This window comes from Mytilus trossulus, chromosome 14, assembly GCF_036588685.1.
Source record: "Mytilus trossulus isolate FHL-02 chromosome 14, PNRI_Mtr1.1.1.hap1, whole genome shotgun sequence".
In the NCBI taxonomy this organism is placed as follows: domain Eukaryota; kingdom Metazoa; phylum Mollusca; class Bivalvia; order Mytilida; family Mytilidae; genus Mytilus; species Mytilus trossulus.
In genome coordinates, this window is record NC_086386.1 from 33948889 (window position 1) to 33966837 (window position 17949).

Here is a 17949-nt window from a genome sequence, read left to right on the forward strand (position 1 = left end):
TTAATTAAGACCTTGAGATCTGAGTAAATGCTCTTTTTCAACAGTCAATTTTATGTATATGTTTTAGTTATTTCAATGTAGGTATAACTTAATTTAAAAAATTAAGTTTTCAAAGTTAAAAGTTGCAATAAAAAAGCAGATGAATATACCCCATATTACACTTAGAAACTTTTATTGTTAGACCATGAAGAAAGGGTGGTCTGAAACCAGAAACAAGTCTAAGATTCAATTATAATGATGTATCAGTGATTATATATTTCTCACGAGAAGTAGCTTATTTTTCAGTTATTAGTATCATATATTTGTGTCTGTATCCCACATCAAAGGACGTAATACTACATCATTAGTATGTTTCTTTTCACCCTACATTACTTTATCATATCCAATCTACATTGTTTATAAACAATGGTAACCCTAGGGTCAGATTTAATAAACTCAAGGGTCATCAAAACCTCATAATACACATATGTAATCCTCAGGTGAAAAATCTACCCTCTCAGGTGTTCAAGGGTTATTTAAGGTAATTAATAAATAATAATTTTTCGTTTGATGTGGTTTGTTTGTTTTCCATGTCATTGCTATAACTACAGAGATAAATTACCAGGTGTAATGTATTATGTTTTACTGATCTCCCAGATCTCTATTGCTTTGATTATCTAATGTAGAAAAACAGAAGAAATTTGACAAGCTTTGAGGTACAGAGGTGACAGATATGCTGCTGAAGTTTATAAAATTCTCTTTCTAAGTGTTTATTTGCATTCTTGACATGAAGCAAATATTTAGATGTTTTGATAAGGAGAAATGATTATGTTAGATAATCCATGTTATTCTCTTTTTCTTAAAGAAAAAAAAACTTTGCAGAAAATAATGAAGATTTCAAGATGCTTGCCAAAATATTATCAAATAGTTTAAATCAAGTCAAACTCATGTTTCATTGTTTAGGGTGTTTCGGGTTCAGGTTTTAAATGCCGGTGTAAAGTTTCTGAGAGTTGGAGCCAATGTTAAAGTAGAATTATTGTCTTTACCAATCAACATGATTAATTAATTACTTCACCTGTTCATGATATATTTATCAAGGTGCATGTAATCATCTTAAATTATTGGATGTTTAACAAAAAAAACATAAAGATAACAGACTAGGTGTTACTAATTGCTGATGGAAGAAGTTCTGTTTTAACCAAACAAAACAAAAGTTGATTCACCTCAGTTTTCAATGCTGAATTGTTACACATTTTGTCATGTGGGGCCCTTTTATAGCTTACTTTATGATATGACTTTGCTCATTGTTGAAAAACGTTAGACCTATATAGTTGCTCACATCTTCATCAATTTGACTGTGGTGGAAAATTGTCAAACCTTACCAAATCTCATTTTGTGTGGATGGTTAATATTTGGACTAATTGAGGTCAAACTTCATACAATACCCTGATCATTTTGGCTCTAAATTTAAAAAAAGATATTGTCTTCAGCTGTTGTCTGCTCTATGGTCGGGTTGTTGTCTCTTTGACACATTCCCCATTTCCATTCTCAATTTTGTTAACTAGCAATAGCTGCTAGTTTCAATAGCCCAAATATGCCTTATGGGTTTTGCTTATTGTTGAAGGCTATACTGTGACTTGTAGTTGTTTACATCTGTGTCATTTGGACTCTGGTGGCAAGTTGTTTAAATCTTTTCACACGCATATCCATATTTTCAACTGTATTGTAAGGAGAAAATTTTACACCAGTAAATAAACACAAGTTTAGTCACATATGAATCTGTAATCACTTCTGTTTTATTTCCAGGAGGAAATCACTTATCAAACCAACCATTTACCATACAGTGGTGCTGGGTGTCCTTCAAACAGTCTGAATACCAAGTAGCAGAGAACAACAAGTTTCTAGAAATCCAAGTACAGAGAAGAGGCTATCTAGGGGAAACTGTCTATGTGGGTAAGAAAAAGATGATTTATTTTTTGGAAAAAAAATAACAAAAAATAAAAGAGAATAACTTCAAAGAAATCGTTCTAATATGAGATATTAAAAGAAAGGAAATGATGACATTATCAGCTGTTCCATCTTACTGCTCTCTTTCAAGTGTAATCTACATAAATGTGTCTCTAATATTATATCATATGCATCTGAAGTCATAATCTTGTATTGTGTCATCCTAGATTTTATACTACATTGTATAACAAATGTTTCCTGTTAATCTCACAAAAAATGCCTAACCTAACAAAATTACATTATTTCCAGCACTGATTTTAAGATAGGTCGTAGAAAAAAGAAAACAGCACTTCTCTAAATTTTTTTCAGGCATGGCAATATTAAAGTGGTATTTTAAAAACTAAATATTCTCTGTTTTCTCTATTAGTGACAGATTTAAAAAAATTATCTACAAAACCATCAGGTATGATACTGAATAATAACAGAAACATTTAATGAATGGCTATTATCTATTTTGAATTTATTGAACCATAAAACTAATTTTTGACTCTTCACATTGAATAATCCGCGAAGCGGATTATGTAAAATGTGAAGAGTCAAAAAATAGTTTTATGGTTCAATAAAATCAAAATACAGTATTATTGCCATTCATTATAAATAAATTTCTATCAAAAATAAGGCTCAAAGAACATTTTATATTGTTTATATTAACAATAATTTATATTGTTTATATTAACAATAACAACGTACACACATGTTGGCGTATGAATACACAATGTCAGAGTGGGCGTGTCGCCATCAAAATTGACAACATTGAAAATAAAACTAATAATTTTAACCAATCAGAAGACAGTAAAAACACCAAATTTATTTATTATCAAACATAAGGGGCAGTGGTGAATAAATGTGATCTCTTAAAGTTTACTTTTCAAATATTTTTATTGCTTATCTTTATCTTGGAAAAATTTACTGATGGCAATTTGTATGCTTAGTAGCTAGCTTTCATAATTATCTAAACACATTTACTTTTATAGATTGTTATTTGGATGGAGAGTTGTCTCAGTGGCACTCATACCACATATTCCTATATCTACTAGTGTTGTCAAATCGTACACTTTTGCCTAACCGGTCACTCGGATAATCGTTCGACCGATTAACCGGTTAGTCGGTAATTTAAGTTGGTGTTTGAAAGCCTTATCAATAGAACCCTACACATAGATATAAGATGTGGTATGAGTGTCAATTTGACAACCTTTCATCCAAGTTATAAATACGCTTTTAGAATTGAAGTTTTTCCTTTATCATTATAAGGCTTGTCTGTGAGGATTCCTGGCGAAGTTTGACTTTCAATAATCAAATACACCGTATCAACTATAGCGTTTGTACCAACTTCAGATTAAAAAATCCAAAAAAAATAATCTTAATCTTGTAGAATTGAATATGTCATATGTCTGAAACCTATTATTCTTTCCTTTTCTCTTGTTGTCTCCGAAAATAATGGGGTGTGTTTCAATTTGAAATGATTAATTATAAAAAAGAAGATATGGTATGATTGCTAATGAGACAATTCTTCACAAGAGACCAAAGTGACACAGAAATTAACAGCTATAGGTCATTGTACATGCTGTACGACCTGTTTCTTCACTGTGTTTGCTTTTTTCTTTAAGCATGTTACTCGTAGTTTCACGTATACATTGAGTACATTCACATTGGTTTGCATTTCACATTTTTTTAATTTAAAGTAAGACTAACCCTTGCACTACGGAGGTTGCACATTTAAATGTAGGTTTACACAATATTAGATCGAAAACGAAATAATGAAGTAATTAGTAAAATTAAATCTCATTACTGATTTAAAGTCACTGTTAAAAAAACATGTTTACTAATTATGTTTCTTAAAGATCCTGCCCTGAATTCTAATTAATTTTATGTTTTAGGATTAACAATAGCAATCAATATACTGGACAATTGATCTGTCAAACTAATTACCAAGACGACAATTTTTAAATAAAACATAACTATTTAATGATTTGATTTTCAACACAATTTTTTTTATCAAATATATCGAAATTGAAAAAAGTCTGGTTAACCGGTTAGCGTTTTTGGTATTCGGTATTCGGTCGTTTGACCGATTAACCGGTTAACCGTTGACAACACTAATATCTACACAATAACACATACTAACTGTGATGGTCAGGGGCAGATTCAGGCAAAGTGTGGCAAGGATGCTCCCCCTTAAAATTTTCAAAGCCTGGTTGTCCTCAGCTTAACAAAGAATATTTCAAAAATTAAACCTCAAAAAATGTTTTAATACATGTAATCGAGATTGTCACTTCCCCTTCCCTAAAATGCTGGATCCACCCTTGATGGTTTAACTTCATTTAACATCATTTTAAATGATAAGTGCATATTGTTTCAATACTATATATGATATATATCATTTCAGGTATTACAGCTGAAAATGGAACGGCTAGAATTAATGAAGATTTTGGACGTTGGTATGCACCAACCATACAATTTAATCCAGGTAGCTATAGAAAAGCAATAATATGGAATGAAAGTTATGCTTTTAAAAACTAGCAAGATTAAAATCAAACCCTTAATACGCGTGAAAGTTGCGCCTTCACACCAATGTCTAAGGATATAGGCAGAGGGTTTACGGTTTAGTGATCACACACATGCACAACACCACCACATTCTTAATGTGCCTGTCCAAAGTCAAGAGCTTGTTATAATTATAGCCAATGGGGATGTCTGTTATTTTTGTTTTTCTTTTTTTGTTATAGCATTAAATTAAAGCTGTTGGTATTCATATTTGAATGGTTACACATTTTGTCATGCAAGGGACTTTTACAGTACTTTACAATATGGGCTTGGTCGTTGCCGACCATTTCAACTTAACATCCTACAACTAAATCAGTAAATGTAACTTTTCTATTCCTTCATGAAAATACGAGTTTAATATCAAAAGAGACAAACCATTGGTTGACTTAAAGCTATTTTCTGCTCTTTGGTCAGGTTGTCTTTTTAAAAAAAATTCCGAATCAAGCGTCACTGATGAGTCTTTTGTAGACGAAACGTGCGTCTGGCATATACGTATAAAATTTAGTTTTGGTATCTATGGTGAGTTTATTTGACTCATTCCCCATTTCCATTTTCAATTTTAACTTTTGTTATTTATAGTTATTTTGTATTTAAAGTTATTTATACTCGCAGGACAAACAGAAAAGACATGGAAGCTACACATGATAGATGATGAACGATATGAAGGAACGGAATACTTCAACTTAAAGTTAGATAACCCTGTAATGACTGTAGTAGAACAACCCAAAGAAGCCAGGGTCGTAATAAATGACAAAGAAGACGGTATGATTAATTTGAAATTAACTTGATATTGCTGTTTATTAAAGTTATATAACTCTGTAATAACTGTAGTAGAACAACCCACAGAAGTCAGGGTCGTAATAAATGACAAAGAAGACGGTATGATTAATCTAAAATTAACTTGATATCGCTGTTTATTTGAAATTTACGGGAGAAAAAAGAAGTGATTCTTATGAGAAAGATCAGCTGTAAGAGAAAGAAGTAGAATAGATAAGACTGATTTATCCTACATGTTTAGTAGCAACAAAAACTTGATATATCAAAAAGTGTAATTTTATAGAGGTTATGTAAGATGCAGATATCTTGTATCAACATGCTAAAAATAGAAAAGACAGTATGCAGCTTCTTGTTGCACTTTATTAAAAGTCAGATCAATTTTTTCAATTTTGTGTAAAAATAAAGTTTGGCTCTAAAAACAATTGGGATGTGAATGATTAAAACAGTCTGTCTGCAAATGTGTAATTAGAAGCATAAAAATAATATGCCAGGCAGACAGGGCACAGTTTTCGTCTTCTCAATGAATGATTGAGAAAAAATATTTATCTGTTTTCTTAAAAAAGAAATAAATATCAGGGCCATCTTTCAATTTGGTAGAAAATGAAACTTATCTTATTCTGAAATCTTATTTAAATCTGACTAACCCAAAGAGATTTAGTTCATGTAGTTCATTTTAATAATCAATCAAAGAAATTAAGACAAATTAACAAACTGAATGGTAGGCAATTTCTATAACAATTGTTCATAAAATAACACCTTAAATAAAAAATTAAAAACATAATAGAGCTGTTTAAAAAAATGAAAGTTTCAATTCGCCATTACAGAATCAGAACTTTCAGGTATTCTCACTGTTTAGAATTGAGAATGGAAATGGGGAATGTGTCAAAGAGACAACAACCCGACCAAAGAAAAAAACATAACAGCAGAAGGTCACCAACAGGTCTTCATTGTAGCGAGAAATTCCCACACCCGGAGGCGTCCTTCAGCTGTACACCAACCTGAAATAACACTACATCATTGGTTGAATTTTTCATTGTTTAGAACATTTTAAAGCTATCACAACGTTTTGTTGTATGCTTTTAAAAGTATTACCCAGAATGCATTAGATTCTTCAACAGCTTACATGTTCTGTGTATTTATATTTTATAGAGTCAGTAATATCCTTCACTAGTCCTGAATACAGGGTAGCAGAAGATATAGGAGAGATAATGGTCCCTATAAAGAGAACAGGAGATCTGCTGGATGAATTAATGGTCGTCTGCTGTACCAAGTCAGGTAGTCATAAAAAAAAAGACTCATCATATCAGTTGTAATTTTAATAAGTATTGTATGATTTATGCGCTGTAAATTGAAAAAAGTCAAATATTAATTCTTACTATTTTTATCCCCCCTCCCCCCTAATGATACCCTGTCTTAGACAACTGGGGCATGCAGTGTTATCCTTTACTGTCCTTTTGTCTTTCTGTACATCCCATGTTTGTTTCCACACTTGAACTTAAGTATTATGAAAAACTCATCTACATTGCTAAAAACTAGAACTCACAGACATAGTTTGAAATTTTGGCAGTGAGTCACTCACTGTGCTAGAGTAAGACACCTTTATAACTTGAAACATTGAAAAAAAAAAGTTTCCGCAGTCTTGATTAAGTTTTCTTCATCTTGAGAACCAAATGTTGAGTTTAGGAATTGAGTCACTTACAGCTCTAGGTTATGCCCCTTTATAACTTGAAAAATTGCAATTGTTTTCATTTTCTTACTTTAACATGTTTGTCTCCTCCAAATTTTATAAAAATCAAACACAATGCTAAGAACCACAGCACAATTTAGAATTTGTGTCTTTAGTCATTTTCTGTTCTAGAGTTAAGTCCCCTTTTAACTTGGAAAATTACAAAGCCTGAGCGCAAGCATTTATGTCCTCAGACACACTCTTCTTTTATATTTCAAGTTTTTCTTAAATAAACCCTTTTCTTGTTTAAACTATCATCAATTTAATGTTCAAAAGTTGAAATGAAAATAAGAGTGCACTGTTTTATCTTTTAATTCTGTATTTTTTCCACAAAACTACTTTGTCTTGAGATTTGTAATTTACCAAGATTACAAGATAAAGTTAAAGGTAAGAAATATTCAGGCAATAAATAATCCGAACTCCCTGATATAAATTAACTTCCCAGATAAACATGAACCTCTTCATGAAATTCAACAATGACTAGACTTCATGTAAGCTATCTTCTTGTTGATTCAATATCAATTAAGGAGGCTATAAAATTCTAAAGATAACATTACACTATCAATTAAACATAAGTACCGTTCTTTTCCTACATGGTTCTGATGTTGATTTCATAGTAAAGCAATGTCATAAATGAAATTTACATACATTAATTCACTAAGAAATTGATTTCTGTTAATGTTTTCTTTGATTTTTATATGTGTATCACAATTATATGTGGACTGTTGACCCTCAAGGTTAATTGATACATTAAGGAAATGGAAGTCTGAAAAGCCACTTGAATTAAGTAATATGAAAAGGATTATTAATACAAAACAAAACCCAAATTACATGATTAAACTACTGAATTGGCACTTTGGGTTAATTACCTGACACTCAAGCTTGTATTGAGAAAAAAACTATGCCAATGTAATTGGAAGGGAAATATTTATAGAGATTCTTAAGTTGTTCTGATTGCTTATTGAATAAAGTCAGTTAAAACGAATAAGAGATACCCAAAGTGAAAGTTATTTAACAACAAGGTTTAATTTGGAGACATGGTTCACCTAAAGTCTCAGACTACTATAAAGATGAAAAATAATTTTGCAAGCCTTTGGTTGAAGTTGTTATGGATTGATTACATGTTTTGAGGAAAATTTGTCAGCAATTTTTTGCAATAATACATAACCTTTTTACTGTTTTCTTATTTATTTCTTGAGATAACACACTATGTATAATTTTAAAATCACAAATTTGTTTTTTTCTGTTCTTTTCCATGCAGTACATTGTATATACATTGTATATTTATGTCACTGGTTCATTACAGACAGTTTGAATTGAGCTCTCAGCAATTCTCAGAAGCTGTGTTAATTTGCATATTTTGAATTAGAATTAAGAGATTAAAATTAAACATGGTAAATAACTTGTTGTTTCAGTAACAGCAACAGGTACGACAGGAGATATGATAAACTCTGGAGCTGATTACATCTCCCGTTCAGAGGATCATCACAGTACTATCAGGTTTGATGTAGGGGAAGACACTAAATACTGTAAAGTCACCATTATAGATGATTCTATGTACGAGGAGGAAGAAAGCTTCCATGTGATACTGATGGAAACAATGGGAGGCAGGGTCGAAGGTCAGAACTGGACATCTGTTGTCATTGAGCCAGACTCTGTTGATGGTAGGTTGCATATGGTCACTATTTTGGGAAACAACGTAGGCTATCAGTGATACTGTGAATAGAAATAAATGGCATATATTTTCCTCAAAAACAAGAAAGACTTTTTTAATATTTAAGGGATTGACATTCTGTAATGCCAATTTCTGGGAACTATACATTTTAGTAGCTATTTAATTTCTTGGTTTTGCCGAAGTCTTCATACAAGCTTAAAGAAAATGTGTCCTTTATTGAACATTAAAATTCTTGGTCCACCTGTACTCAAGAAATCCACAAAAATTGGTTTCCAATAAATGATAATGAAACCATATCTGTCTATTGTTGACAACTGTATAATGACATTGACCTCTAGTAATCTTTAAGAGTCATATGTGTCATTGGGTTGCTGCATCATTGAAATGTACCGAAACCCCACTTCTCCTTTAAACCAAAATGTTAGGTGTCAATATATCAAGGATTGCAATCATGTGTTATTATTCAACTCCCATTTTATTTCATGAAACTACTATTATTGTTCATGGACAAAAATAGTGAAATGATTAATCTTAGGAAAGTTGATTAAGATATTAAAAATCAAAAGGTTTTATGTTTGTATTGGCAGTAAAGGCGAAGCTCATATAACTTTAATATATCTTTTTACATTTCTGGCTAGGTTAAAACACTGATATGCATTCAGAAGTAATACAACAGCAATAGAAAAGAGATTGAAATAATTTAATTGTTATCAGAAATTATATACTTGCCAGGAACACTTCAGGATAGATTAGCATATAAATTCTTTAGTTAAAACAATCCAGTTACAAAGTGCCACTTTTATAAAAGGCACTTTTATTTGTAGTATGTTTTATATATTGTGTAAAGTTATAGTTATATAATATCTGCCAACTTTAAAGTAGTACTTAATAAAGTACTGTAAAGTACAAAGTTTACAGTATTCACTTAATAAGTTAGATATGGAACTCTAACCATTCACACCTTTCAGACACACTTTTTTTTGTGTCTGCATATTTAAAAAAGAATTGGTATGTAAATAGAGTGGTAATGACAGGTTAGGCTCTTGATCAAATAACATAAATTCTCTGAAGACTTGTATCTAATGAGGACCCCTTGTAGTGGCGGTTTGCCCTATAATGACATGTCTGTCTGTCTGTTAGTCTGTAGCAAATTGTGTCCCCTCTGTATGAAGAGAACCGTTATAATTTTATACTTTATACTAGGACTTCAGGTTGTCAACTAAAACCAAAGTTTTTGACCTTGAACCTAGGAAGTTGTGCATACATACTGACACCCTCTTGTTTTGGTTAATATATAGTGGTCACTATATCTTGAGAATAGTTATGATTTCAAAGTTTACACTTGACATATATGATAACCAACACCAGAGTGTGTGTGGATTTGTCATTTTAATTAAATTGCCAAATGACACTTACCTAAAGAACATAGATTAAAATTTCTTTTCAGCACATAAAGAGACTATTTAACAATGCAAAAATCCCTACATATCAGCTTATCCATACAAATTTTGTACCACATGTTATTTCCAGCAGGGCCCACAGAGATAACACCCATCTCAATGATGTTTAGTTTGTCATGAACTGGACTGTCATACTGAAACAGTGATTTTTATTTGCTGTTTTGTTTTCACATCCTTGTCTAACTGACACAACATTTCACCATTTTACAACGAAACACTCACTAAAAAGTATTGATTTAAAAAAAAACTACTTTTATGTATGATAACTTAGTACTAAAATTTCAAGATGTATTTTATTTCAGCGCCCCAGTTTTTCTTCAGTCAGCAGGAGTTCAATGTTGATGAGAGTGCTGGTCAGTTAGAAATATCTGTGAAGAGAGAAGGAAGTGACCTGTCCAAACCATCTAGTGTGACTGTTACATCAAGACAAACTGACCCAACATCTGCTGAAGGTCTGTCTTTTAATTCTTACAATTGTTTACATTTAGTATACTCTCAATTTTATTAATTTTAATTTGAATATTCAGTTGTCCAGTTAAAATACAGTATTTGTAGCTGGTCATTAAACATCCATCCATCTATCAAGGTGGATTAAAACATGCTCTAAAAAAACCAATAGGAATCCCAAAAATTATTTGATAGGTGTATAACAGACAACAACAACCACCAATATCTGACTCATCCAAGAAAATATATGTAAAATCAGAGACTTTTACATCGATTAAAAACACATGGTCCAGATGTCTTAATTTTGTAAAGGCATAAAATGAGTTTGTTTAAACAAGTTTTACATGCACACAAACCTCTTCCTTTGCCTAAACCAGTTTATAGTAAAAGTATAACACCAAATGAAAAAACAACAAATTTTAGCTACCAGCATGATGACCATTAACCATGTCCGTGTCTGCAAGTGTTGGTTTAAAATCTAATATTATTAAATGTAAGCCATTTGTTTTCCAAATAACAAACTAAAATTATTGGTATAAAGTTTTCTATAATTTTATATTTATTTACAGTTGGCGATGACTATGTAGCTGTCAACAAGATATTAAACTTCCCACCAGGATTGTCAATAAAAATAATAAATGTGACAATCCTTGATGATCTAGGACAACCTGAGTTAGAAGGACCAGAGAATTACCAACTTGTATTGAGGATGCCTATGGGAGGTGCTCTAGGTAGTCCTAAAACTTCTACTGTTGTTATAGATGATACTACTTCTGATGGTAGGTATTGATTTGTGTCAGGTAGTGTAAACAAATTAAGCTATTAGACCGTTTGAATGGTTTTACACTAGTAATTTTGGGGCCCTTTATAGCTTGTTGTTTGGTGTGAGCCAAGGCTCCGTGTTGAAGGCCGTACATTGACCTATAATAGTTTGCTTTTTTAAATTGTTATTTGGAAGGATAGTTGTCTCATTTGCACTCACACCACATCTTCCTATATCTATAGGTAGACAATTTATCAGTATGTTGCTTCATTCCCATTTATTCAACTGTCATTATAAACAACATCATAAAATTTAAGATGAAATGCTGATCAGTAAAGTTTATCATAACAGTGAATATGACATTTTAAATGATCTAAAGTAAAGTAGAAGTGCTTGACAGGAGATATTGAAATTTTCTAAAAGATTATACAAATTGGTAATTGCAACCATTTTCTTAGGTTAAAAGAGTATACATGTATCTGCTTTGTAACAGCATATAGAATACTTTTGGATAATTTAGTTAATAGAAAACAAACAAAAACTTTTCAATAATCTAAATATTTTCTTGACATCTTTTTTTTGTTTACTTTACAGCTCCAGTGATGGAATTTGAAGAATCTATATATTTTGGTAATGAGAAGGACGGCCAGATGACAGCAGTGATTTTAAGACATGGTGACCTAGACCATGATGCATCAGTACGATGTTACACCAGACAGAATACAGCTACAGTGGCTGATGATTATATTGAGAGACCAGACACAGATCTTTCCCTTGTATATTTTTCACCAGGTACAGGGATCCTACATTTTATTATTTTATTGATAACTGGTAGAAAGTTGTTTGTTATGGTTATAATAATAAGGAGATGTTGCATGATTGCAAATGAGACAACTATCCACCAAAGTTGAAATAAAGTGGATGTAAGCAATAATAGGCAACTGTATGGCCTTCTACAATGAGGAAAACCAATACTGCATAGTCGGTTATAAAAGTCCCTGACATGAAAAAATGAAACAATTCAATTGAAAAAAACTAACAAACTGATTTAAAACAAAACAATTTATGAAAAAAACAAATATGACAGACATTAACCAAGTACAGCCATTGAATTGCAAGCTCTTTACTTATGGTTTCTGTTCTCTAACATAAGTTTTCCTCAACCAAATATTATAAAACATCAACTAAATACTTATCACTCAACACACAGATCACCTTTAAATTTTAGTGGCATCACTTTGACTGTTCTAGAGTTATGCCCATTTACAATTGAAATTTTTTTCTGTTTCTGTTATGTATTAAATATATGTAAAACAACTGCCAAAGAGTTTAGATTGCAATTGAATAAAATAAATTTTTATTGCAGGTCAGAGACATGCAGACTGTATAGTAGATATAGTTAATGATAGTGTGTTTGAACCAACAGAACAATTCAGATTAGTTCTGGGTAGTCCTACTAGTTCAACAACCAAGGTAGCATTAGTAGCTACTAGGAATAGTACAATATTAAAGATCAGTAACCCTGAAGATGGTAAGAGACTTGATTATAATGCTCAATGTACATTAAGTTTGTATTGCAGTAAGAACTTTTGTGCTATATACATGGCCATTGATCATATCAATTATAATATCTCTGTGATGATAGCAATATATTTCAATAGAATTTTAATTCCAAGCGCATATATTTTTTTCAACAAATTCATGTTAAATTTTAGCCTTGAGATGTGCTTTATGTTATACATGGCACAACTTAAAAAAGTATAATCAAATCAAATAAAGACGGAATAAATTATGTTGCTTCTAGCATAAGAAACTGAATGGTTGTTTTAAACCAGTTTCAAATGCTTGACATTTCACTTGTTTTGTAGTCTTTCATAGCTGGATTTCTTAAGAAATACTCAAGTGCTTAGGTTGCTATCTCACTGCCGTATATATCTTCTATTATTCAAATCAATGCAGCACAGATATACACAAATCATAACTGGACAATGTTATGCTAGAAAATGCAACTTATTATTTTTATTGCAGAGCCATCAATAGAAATCCCCAGTAGACAGTATGTCATCAATGAACCTATTATCAAAGATGATATTGCCCTGTTGAAGGTACCAGTAGTTAGGACTGGTGACCTATCTGGTCTGTCTGAAATTGTTATCATGTCAAAAGATGGATCAGCAGAAGCAGGCAGAGATTACAATGGATTCTCAAAAGGTAAATACAAAGATATCTGTCATAGATAGGTCTATTGAGATTTAGATTCTGTATCATCAGGCAATGTATGGAGATGGTGTAAAATTTAGAGATAAATGTTCTAGAGATTTTACTTTTCTTGTCTGTCTGAAATCTTTAAGATTGATCAGCAGTGAAAGACAGAGACAATATATATTGAATGGTGCAAGATATGAATTAAAAAATACTGTAAACCAACTAATTTTCGTGAGCGATTTATTTTCGCGACTTTCGCGAGTAGAAAAATATCGCGAAGTTAAATCGTTGCGAATATGTAAAACTTGGATCTTTCATTATTTAACAACATCAAGTTAATTAGAAAATCGCGAAATGGACTCGAAAGGGCTAAACGCGAAATAAATTATCCGCGAAAATAAGTTGGTTTACAGTAAGTGGTTATTAAATTTAAGCTACTAGAAGATTACTGTGCATACATAATTTTAATGGATACCATTTATTTACAGCTTTGACCTTTCACCCTGGTATATCTCTGGTCAATGTTGAAATACAAATATTGTATGACAAGATCAAAGAGAATCGTGAAACATTTATCATTCTGCTGACCAAAGACAGATATGATGTGGCTGAAATAAAGGTATATTGTTTAGTGCACATCAATATAATTTAACTTTTGTAAAGATACAACTATAAAAAGTAAGATAAGATATTAATCAAAATATGTTCTACACAAAAGAAGAGCAAACCTTGAAGTCCTTTAAAGTCAACATAGGATCTTCAATATCATTGATAAAAGGTACATGCACAAGTTACAGTAACTTGTATTTTGAAACAGTTGTCACTTTTGTTCATATTAGATACCTTATGTCATTGTTATTCTCATGATAATTTTATGAGTTCATAAGATAAGAAAATCTGGAATTTATTAAAGTCCTCAAGGAAATGCCTAGTTTTAGTGTTGTTGACAATAACAAGTGACTTTTTTTAACATTATGAAAATTAATATAAACAAAGTTAGTGCATGTTTTTATACCCCAATTATGAGCATTATGTTTTCTTGTCTGTGCCACTGTCTGTTCATTTGACCGTCTGTTCGTCCGTCTATCCTGCTTCAGGTTAAAGTTTTGATTAAAGTTTATGGTAGAGGTAGCTTTTGATAAAGTTGAAGTCTGATCAACTTGAAAATTAATAAACATGTTCCTTTTGATATGATCTTTCTAATTTTAATGCAAAATTAGAGATTTTTTCCCATTTTCACAGCCCACTGAACATACAAAATGATAGTGCCGATGGGGCATCCGTGTACTTGGGACACATTCTTGTTTCCCTCTGTTATGCAGTGGTAAACTTGTTTTAGCCTCTGTTTGTCAGTGACTCCTTTCATTTGACATTCTATAACATATACATGTTGTATCTATGGCATTTTCTGATACACTGAAAGTCAGTGATTCTTGATATAATGTTGAGCAATACTGTATGACACATTTTCGGTTTCTTTGATATTCTAATTTCTATTTGGTGAAAAGTAATATCTTTTAATCATGTGTATAATTTTTATGTATAGGAAATTTTGTCACAGTTTTCTCAGCAACAGCAAGCGATACTTTCCCCATATATGCAGGTTATGAATAAGTGAGGAATAGCTCAAGAGTTCATCATATTGTTATAATACTATTTGACAAAAGATATTTGAAAAATATGTTTTAAAATTATTTGGATATATAAGGAATTAAGGGAATTAATGCACACTTTTCTCTTTGTATATTTTATGTTTTTTTTTTTTTTACAGAATTCCAGAGCTATGATCTACATTGAAGAAAACAGTAAGATGGCTGATGTAGTTTTCCCTACTAAACCAATAATTGTATCTCTTAAGGATTATGATGATGTGTCGTCCGCTGATGACAGGATAATTAATGGCTACCCTGTTATTTGTGTCTCAGTAAGTAAAGTTACATTAAAACAATTTGTGTTGAGGTTAATAGTTATGCTCAAAGAAGGGTGCATTAACTGTTACCCTTGTTTGTCTGCATGTTCCAATCAGATGTTATCAAATATATATACAGTGCTTATTACCATAACAAAAATACCCAGATCAAGCTCAAATTTGGTGTGTGTCATTTTTGCCATTCTTCTTTTTTATAACATTATATGCAAGCAGGGGTATCATCTCTGTCCTATGAACACATACTCTATATATTTTTTAACAAAATACAAAAAGTCCACCATCCTTAGATCTTTTTTTCTGAAACCTTAATAAAGGGTTATTGCAATACAGGACAGTATATAATATGGTCTCTTAGTAATAATGTTTCTTTTCAGTGTTTCTTTAATAAAAGACATTTTAACAAACTAAAACTAACTATTTCCAGGGAGAAAAAATTGTTATATCCTGATGATTTATTCTAATAGAATACCAAATTTCCATTTTATATAACTTTATATTGATAAATACCTGAAGGCTTGGCAAAAATTTGGTTATTGGACCTATTGTCCATTAAACTTCTCTTAAATATTTTTCCAAATATTTGTTAATTGTTGTAATAATTCTTTTTCGTATTATATTAAACAGTCATGTAACCCAAGACATCCTGATTTTCCAACAACAGGACCAATGTGTGAAACCCAGGAGATCAATGATACTCTTACCAAATTCCAGTGGCAGGTGGCAGCACCTACAACTGCAGATGGGGTAACCAGTCCATTAGAGGATATTGTTTCAACTACATTCTTTGCTTCAACAAGGGGAATAACTCTGGACAGTGTTTATTTCAATAGTGGTTAGTTATTATTCTTAAGTTGTAAAGGTGACCTGTTCAGACCAGTTAATGTCAGAAATATACTGTTTTCCTTCCATATTCTTCAAATATTATATTTAAAAATCGTATTATGGTCTTTGAAACCTGTCAATATGAAAACAGACCTGCTGTAAAAAATATGTTAAGTATTTGTAATTTGTATACCAGAATTTAAATTTATGATTGTATGTTGTTTATGAATTCTCTATTTATTTTTTCTGCTCTGTTGTGTAAGATGAATAACTCAAAGAATAATACTGCCTTCATTATACTTCACAGGAAGTAGAATTAGGTGTATTGCTCGTGCTGTCAATGTCAAAGGAGAACCTGGACATACTTACCAAAGTGACCCGGTCAAGGTCAGTGGGAAACAAGGACTGTGTCCACCAAGAGAGGTCAATACTGTAGGAGCTGATCCATTCACAGCTAAACTCAAATATCTAGGTAATTTTCACTTTTATTTTGTTTAATATCAAATCTTTTAAAAATTGCTATGCCATTTTCTTTCCATAAGGGTTTTAAAATTCATTTTACTCCTTTTTTTTTCTTTCTACAACGTTAATTTAAAAAAAAAAGTTCTGTGTATAGTAAGCCAGACTGAATACATTTGAAAAGAATGTCATTCAAAGGTGGTTTGCTATGATGACAGACCTTGGAAAATATTTGTTTATGGTTTAGAATTAAAAGATTGGAATGCATAGCAATATATGTTATATCAAAACTCTTATCTACACAGTATTTATAATTATGTTGTATGATATTGTAGGACCACAGTATGGTGGCAACAGTGGTAAAGTTCTTATAACAGTGAATGTCCCACACCAAGATGGTATGCTCCCAGTCGTGTCCACATGGCAGCCTTCAAACTTTGAATTTATTCTCAGTCCTGATGCATTAAGGCAAGGCCAGCACCAGTGTTCTAATCTGATAGACTTTTCTGAATCACGCTCTGATTTTGGATTTGTTTCTAACCGGACAAAGAATCCATTTATGATCGGTGAAATTGAACCTTATCAGAATAGTGCAGATCTGAGGACAGCCAAAACTTTGAGATTTTACAGGTATTACATTCTACTCATTAGAACAGGTTAATTTTTTAGTAATTTTTATGATGATTTTATTCCTAAACTTTTCTCTAATATATAAGTTGTTGTAGCCTCTAACTTATTTTATTTAAAAAAATCTTCAACAGAATTAAAAAATAAGATATCACATAATGAATTTGTTTATTGACAAAATAATTTAATTTTGGATGTAAAGCGTCTTCTAATTGGCTGACGTTATTTTGTTATGAGCCCATAGACATAATTTAGTCATGTGATCGTGACGTCAACAACGTTTTTTCATGGTTTTTCTACGGTTAAAAAAGGAATTTAGAATTAAATTATAAGAAATGACTGTAATATTTTTTCTGTCTATTCGAAATAACATAAACAATTGGGTGCACACTGTTAAATAACCCGCTATGCACGTTATTCTGTGTGCACCAAATTTTAAAAAAAATCATGAATATATAAATGACAACAAATATGTAAAGTTTCTCTAGTTAAGAACAGAATATTTGGTCAATGATCACATTGATATAA

General features: G+C 31.3%; 1 protein-coding gene across 1 annotated transcript in view; it reads left to right on the forward strand.

Annotated features, from left to right (window-relative positions):
- The window catches only part of LOC134696328 (extracellular matrix protein 3-like), a 56570-nt gene that overhangs the window by 27048 nt on the left and 11573 nt on the right, over window positions 1–17949 (forward strand). Inside the window, exons 3-17 of the mRNA XM_063558051.1 lie at window positions 1786–1932; window positions 4373–4453; window positions 5143–5292; window positions 6457–6582; window positions 8449–8697; window positions 10471–10620; window positions 11185–11394; window positions 11973–12170; window positions 12745–12909; window positions 13407–13589; window positions 14072–14202; window positions 15355–15507; window positions 16138–16345; window positions 16643–16807; window positions 17130–17424. Coding sequence (XP_063414121.1) covers window positions 1786–1932; window positions 4373–4453; window positions 5143–5292; window positions 6457–6582; window positions 8449–8697; window positions 10471–10620; window positions 11185–11394; window positions 11973–12170; window positions 12745–12909; window positions 13407–13589; window positions 14072–14202; window positions 15355–15507; window positions 16138–16345; window positions 16643–16807; window positions 17130–17424 — 2611 coding nt within the window. The remainder of the gene's footprint in view (window positions 1–1785; window positions 1933–4372; window positions 4454–5142; window positions 5293–6456; window positions 6583–8448; window positions 8698–10470; window positions 10621–11184; window positions 11395–11972; window positions 12171–12744; window positions 12910–13406; window positions 13590–14071; window positions 14203–15354; window positions 15508–16137; window positions 16346–16642; window positions 16808–17129; window positions 17425–17949) is intronic.